At 49.9% G+C, this 6,844-nt stretch overlaps 1 protein-coding gene across 2 annotated transcripts in view; it reads left to right on the forward strand.

Annotated features, from left to right (window-relative positions):
* The first annotated feature begins 117 nt into the window (after positions 1-117).
* Positions 118-6,844, forward strand: part of CASP7 (caspase 7) — a 30,719-nt gene continuing 23,992 nt past the window's right edge. The window contains exons 1-2 of one of the 2 annotated variants that reach the window (XM_029932602.1): positions 118-224; positions 4,590-4,699. In XM_029932602.1, the coding sequence (XP_029788462.1) occupies positions 4,590-4,699 (110 nt within the window). In that variant the 5' untranslated portion in view covers positions 118-224. Of the gene's footprint in view, positions 225-280; positions 492-4,589; positions 4,700-6,844 lie in introns of those variants that run through there. The other variant, XM_029932603.1, reaches the window with a different exon arrangement.

Raw genomic sequence — 6,844 nt, forward strand, 5'->3', positions numbered from 1 at the left:
TCTGGGGACGGTACGCGCGGGCGGCTCCGCGGAGCGTACCGGCGCCAGCTGCGGGCGTCGCCCGCCGTCGGGGCGGTTGGGGGATTGCCCCGCGCGACTCCGCCCCCTGCCGCGCCGGGGCTTTTACTTTCGCTTTCTTTTGGGCAGCCCCAGACCCTCAGCACCGAGGGATCGTGACGGACGCCGGTTCTGACTGCGTGGCCGTACGGCCGCCCCGGGTCCCGGTAACTGCTGCCCCTGCCCACCGCTTGCGCTCCTTCCCACCCTCCACAACCTCCCCCCTACCTTGTCGCCCTCCGTCCCCCCAGCCGGCCCGCGCTGAAACTTTGGGGAAAGGGCCCTGGCATCGCCTGTTCAGCTCAGCGCGTCCTCCCTTCCCCACGAGCCAGCCGGCTGGGACTGCCGTGCTGTTCGGGATTTGGAAAAGGGGGCGTGGATTGAGACGCGAAGGAGGGGATCGTTCTCTCCCAAGGCAGACAGTAGGCGCTCAGGTGTGTGCCCGGGGCGCCAGCCCCCGCGCCCCTGTTCATCAGCTGTGGGTCTCTGTCTTCCCTGTGCCTGTCCGCTAAATGGGAACCGTGGTGACACGGGCTGGTGGTTGCGGCGAGGCTGGAAGGAGGTGACAGGTGCATAGCCCCTCAGTCGGGGTCAGTGCGCGCCGCAGGCACTGAGTTCTTGAAGATCTGAGGAAGTGAAAAAAGGAAGCCTATGGGCCACCTTGCTACCTTTCACCGTTGTGCTCAAGTATTCTGTTTATGGGGCAGTAAAATCACTTACGGGTTATTCTATGTGGGACCTTCCTAGGCCTCTTCGCCAGAACTCTTGTTCTGGGGGCTCCGCGGCCCCTGTCCTTTGTTTACTTAAGGTTATTTCCTCCTTCAGGGGCTACAGCCTGAGCCCTTACAAAGGGGAAGAGCACCGGGAAATAACAGTAGGTGAGATAGGCCTGCATTTTCTTGGCAGGCTATGAGGAGGAGTGGAAATCCAAGTCTTGGCCTGACTGAAATGATGTGGCCAAGATTAGGCATCCTGCTTGGTCATCACCCTTGTTCTGGGTGAATTCGATTTCACCCAGAAATCGAGCCCAACTCATAGGAGTAACAGAGTCACTGAGTGTTTGCTGTCCCCTGGTACAGTGATCAGCACCAACCCAGCAAGGTGCCATGGGTTTCAGACAGAAGACCCTTCTGGTCTAGTGTTTGCAGAGAAAGCTTTGGAAAGCCTTCAATGGCTGATCCATAGAAATAAGCTTGAATTTTACATCTGTGTAGTCAAGTCCAAAGTCCTCTCCACGTGGCTGGGAAGGACAAGGAGTTCAAGCCGCACCCCTGCTTTGACAGAGTATGGCAAGAGTTTATTGAGAGTGCGGTTCCACTCAGCCTGCAGCACCCCGCTCCCCACCCTCTGGGCTTCCCCTTCTCAGACCTCAGACCAGGTGTCTCCTCCCCTGAGAACCTTCCCTAATTCCTCTGAGGTCCAGTTGGGTTCCCCCAATATGGCCACAGGTTCTTGGTCCGCATGGCACTCACTACAGTTGCAGCTTGACATTTGTGCCCTCCTTTTATCAAAGTTTGTCCCCCATCCAGGCACCAGGTCATTTTGTTCACAGCAGTGTCCCCGGCTCCTAGCACATGGCCTGGTGCCTTAGGCTCCCAGTGGGTATCTGAAGAGAAGCTGCCCTGCATTCTTCCCGGCACCCCCAACACCATCAAGCAAAAGTTTTCTTAGGAGCTGTTTTGCTTAGGGTTCTCCTTTTAAAAAAATTTTGGTCACATTGTTTTATCATCATACCCCCTACCTTCAGCCCCAGAGACTAGCCTTAGCAAAAGGCTCAAGGCTTAATTACCACATGTCGAAGGTAGTGTCCTCTTCTGATGGATTTTGTGTAACTTTAATTGGCTAACTTTAAAAAGTATTTCTGTGCTTTATTAACAACAATCCACATTGAAAAATAAGTCTGTAAAAAAGGAAATGAAATAGAACTGAGCATTTCTGCGTGCCTGCATTCACGCTTACCTCCTTTGGGGATGGGGTTATCTCTGTTTTCAAGGAACATTTTGCACCCTAATCTGAAAAATCTAACCGCCCCCAACCAAACACGCAACACGCCTTGCTGGCGACGGTGGAAGGTTGATGATGTGTTGAGAAACAAGATGGCCACCTGACTTCTCGCAGTCATTGTAAAAAGCTCCTATGGGACCCTCCTTCCCTCTCTGTTCTCTCCTTACTGCCCAGCTCGCCCCTAAGGTCAGCTGCAAGGTGACCTGATAATGCTACTCGGAACTCAAAGCCACTAGGTCAGCACTCTGCTCCCTTGGATGCATCCCTCTCCTCGAACCGGATTCCTTCTCCCGCCTCCAGAAGTCATGACTTGTGTCTGGGGCACAATGTGTTCCGTCCAGTGGACGCCTTCTTGTGTTCTGACTGAGTGAAAACAGCCCTCGGTGAGCCTAACAGGAAGGCAGACCTGCACCTGTGCGCTGTGGCCACTCTGTGCAATTGCCCAGGGACTGAGACCAGCAGAACTTAGACTCTGGAGAGGGTTTTCTCTGTTACTGAAAGCCGAGTCCTTCACGGGGAAGGAAACAGGACTGGATGTAGGAAAAACGGCGTTAGTGCAGGCTCTACTAAACTCTTCCAACCAGCTATATATCCCTTTTAGCGGATTCGCTTCCCTTGGGACATTTGTTTCTTCCAGCTTCCCATTCAATTAATATTTCTTTAGTAAGCACCTTTTGTGTGCCTACCATGCTTCTGCCATGATGAACTTAGAATTGTTGTATTTGAGCTAAACAATAAGCCGAGTGAAAATAAATAAAGGACAAAGAGAACAGAGATGGGAGGAGCTGATGAGGTAGGTGTAATCAAGGAGGACCTCCTGAAGGAGGTGCTATTTAAGCTGAATTCTGAAGATAGATTATTAGCCAGCTGGACAAAGATGTCGTGTCCGGCAAATGTATGGGTGGTGACTTCCAGAAAGAGAACTATGAGCCCTGACGGAACCCGAAATGAGCATAATATGCTTAAGGATGCTGGGAGGCTGCGTGGTGTGATGGTCAGGGGGTGTGCTCTGGGGTGCATGCTGCCGGCTTCAGATCCAAGTCCTGCTGTTCACTAGTAATACAACCTGGGACAAGCTGTGTCACTTTTTCTGGCCTCACCTTTCTCATCCGTCAAAAAGCAGTGTTTATAGGGATGGTCTAACAGCATCATAAAGAGTTTTAAAAAAGATAATGCTTACAAAACAATTAGCACAAGCAAATAATAAATCAGTTTCTATTCTTATTTTTACTTCTTTAAAAATTTTTTTAAGTTGTTTATTTATTTTTGAAAGAAAGAGACAGTGTGAGTGGGAGAGGGGCAGAGAGAGAGGGAGACACAGAATATGATGCAGGCTCCAGGCTCCCAGCTGTCAGCACAGAGCCTGATGCGGGGCTCGAACTCAAGAGCAGTGAGATCATGACCTGAGGTGAAGTAGAACGCCTAACCTGCTGAGCCACCCAGGAGCCCCTATTTTTACTTATTAGAGTAGAGGGAGTAGTGGGAGATCCCACTTATATATATATATATATATATATATATATATATATATATGTATATATATATATAAAGAACCAAGTGGTAAATATTTTAGGCTTTTCAGGACATATGGTCTCTGTCCCAATTGCTCAACTCTGGTGGTGGCAGGAAAGCAGCCATAGACAAAATGTTAATGAATGGGTATGTCTGTATTCTAATAAAACTTTATTTACAAAAACAAGTGGTGGGCCATAGTTTGCTGACTCCAGTAGTAGATAATAAAGGGTCTTAAGATCCCAGGAGGTGGGCTTAAATTTGACCTTTTAGACCGTAGGGATCGCTTAAAGATTCTGGAGGAGGAAAATAATATGACGGAAATCTATTTTGGTAGAACCGTGTAAAACAATCTGACACAGAAAGCTTTATACCCCAGGTTGCTAATGTTTTTAAACTGGTTTCAAGTGATGCCAGGCAAAGGCTGAGCCCCTTATCACCGGTCAGGAAAGTAGGGGAGTTTCTTGTTGTTACAGACCTTCCGGAGTTTCTCAGACACAGGGATCTTTCACAAAATCAAGGATGCCAGGTAGAAGCTCCCTGAGGGCACAGCTTTTATTTTCTTTGCTGCTGGGTCCTCCCTCCCTGGAACAATGCCTCATAGAGTTGGCAATCAAGTATTTCAATGAATGGTTGGTGCTGGAGCCCTGGAGCCTAAATATGCAAGTTTTTAATTAAAAACTATAACACCTAGGGGCGCCTGGGTGGCTCAGTTGGTTAAGCATCTGACTCTTAATTTTGGCTCAGGTCATGATCGCACAGTTTCTTGAGTTCAAGCCCCACATCCTCGCTCTGTGCCAACAGTGTAGAGCCTGCTTGGGATTCCCTCCCCCCCCGCCTCTCTCTCTCTCTGTCCCTCCCGGGCTAGCACTCTCACTGTCTCTCTCAAAATAAATAAACTTAAAAATATTTTTAAAAACTATATCACATAATGAGTGCCACTTAAAAGTATCATGAGGCCAGCGATGCCACGAGATACCAGTTAGAACTAGAACGTTCGGTTTTCTTCCTTCCAGATGGCAGACGATCAGGGCTGTGGCCGGGAGCAGGCAGCTGGGGACTCAGCAAGCGGAGATGCAATTGACGCTAAGCCAGACCGGTCTTCCTTTGTGCCATCGCTGTTCAGGTACGTTTCCTGGGCTAACAGGGGCCCCGGGCCCCTCCAGCCTGCCATGCCGCAGCCATGTTCGCAGGCACCTGGGGAGAGGGACATTCAGGGCAGGAAGTCTGTGCTGTGTGTGCACCATTTGCACAGAACCCTGACAGCTGTGTGTGACAACATTAGGGTGCCTGCGTGCACTTCCTGTCTCTGGGGGCAAGCCTGGGTGTGGGGGAAACCAAACTGGGCAGGGCGGGGGTGGGGGTGTCACCGGCTTGGCTGCTGTGCATCTGGACGGTCCTCGTCAGAGGTGACTTGCAGCCTCCTCCAGGGCAGAGCCTGGGCTGCTGCTGCCCATTGGGACCAGGTGTGGCTGCCAGGCAGAATCCAGGGCTATGACAGGAGGTTTTAGGGTCGCACTCCCTGGAAGGAAGGGTGCCATCTGCTGATCCTCACCTTGTCTTTTCCTGAGTTCCCTTCTAAAATTCTAAACTTTGCACTTAATAATAATAACAACTTCATTTATTACATTCTCGTGTCCTAGCTCAGTATTGCACGCAGTCCTCATAATCCCCGGACATAGTTCTATGGTTATCACCATTTAGTAGGTAGGGAAACTGAGGCACAAAGAGGTTTACTAGCTTGCCTCTCTGATGACAGTTGATAAGTGTTGGAGGGGCATGTGGGTGACTCCATTGGCTAAGCGTCCAGCTCTGGGTTTCGGCTCAGCTCATGATCGCAGGGCTTGTGACTTCAAGCCCCGCATTGGGTCTCTGTGCTGACAGTGCAGAGCCTGCTTGGGATTCTCGCTCTCGCTCTCTCTCTCTCTCGAAAATAAATAAATAAACATTATTTTAATTAAAAACAAACCGTGGGTGGAGCTGAGCTTAGAGCACACACAGTACCCCCACCACCCAACACCTCTACAGTGCTTTCTGGTTACAGGTAGGAATGCCGGGGCACGGAGGAGCCCCTCCCCCCTCCCGCTTGGCCCTGGGGCGGCAGGTCACAGGGCTTCCTGGCAAGAAGCCCGAGTGCTCTGTGGGTCAGAAGCATCAGACGTTTTGGATCTCCAAAGCCAAGCCCCACCTGAAAGGGCTGGTGACAGAGATCAAAGCTGAGGTTAGGGAGTGCTCCCAGCCAGAGCTCGGGAGGGCAAGAGTGGTGACGAGGGGTGGCCTCGCTCCCTCCAAATATCCCAGAGAAACCCTTGGGTCGCAGCACCCCAGACAAGACTCGGAAAAGCCCTCAACATCCTGGACCGGAATTCCTTTGACCCGAGTAGCCACTTAGGGTCAAGGATACCCAATGAAATAACCAGAACATACAGCTGTTAAGTCCTAAGAACCTTCGAAAGCCGTAAGGTCAGCTGACCCAGTTCAGCCCTTCAGAACAGTGGCCACCCTATGTTTCATTCACGTAGCTGCAAAATAATGTTATAAAACTGCACGTGCGCTCAGATGTTTTAAGGTGACATACGCATTTCTTGTCAAATAGGCGCGAAGCACGTGAGACTGTTTCGGTTTTCCCAAGTCTCTGAGTCTTGGGTTAGGCAGGTGCCTCTCGGTGACAGAGCAACAGGAACTGTAATGAATGGTCATTTCATAAGTCTTAGTAAAGCCTTTTGGTGCACTTCCCAGAAATTACGAAAACCGGTGGTATGTTGTAAATACTGACATTTGAAAATCACTTCTTTAAATCTATTCAGTGGAGTAATTTTATAACCACATTTCTCAATTAAAAATGTACACAAGCAAGCTGTCTTTAACAGCTGGAACTTTTGTTTCTTTTTTTCCCTGAACTCTTTGTTCGCCTTTTTATTCCCCCCCGCAGTGTTTTAGTCTGCTGTCATAGATTTAGTTGCTTGAATTTTTTTAATGTTTTTATTTATTTTTGATACAGAGAGACAGAGCATGAGAGGGGGAGGGGCAGAGAGAGAAGGAGACACAGAACAGGAATCAGGCTCCAGACTCTGAGCTAGCTGTCAGCACAGAGCCCGACGCAGGGCTCGAACCCACGAATGTGAGATCTGACCTGAGCCGAAGTCGGAGGCTTAACCGACTGAGCCACCCAGGCGCCCCTTTAGTTGCTTGAACAATCTCCTCTTCATGCACCTCTGTAACATAAAGGTGTGCATCTATGTGTATGCATACAATTTTTAAAATTTTTTAA

Source organism: Suricata suricatta, chromosome 2 (genome assembly GCF_006229205.1).
Source record: "Suricata suricatta isolate VVHF042 chromosome 2, meerkat_22Aug2017_6uvM2_HiC, whole genome shotgun sequence".
Lineage (NCBI taxonomy): Eukaryota > Metazoa > Chordata > Mammalia > Carnivora > Herpestidae > Suricata > Suricata suricatta.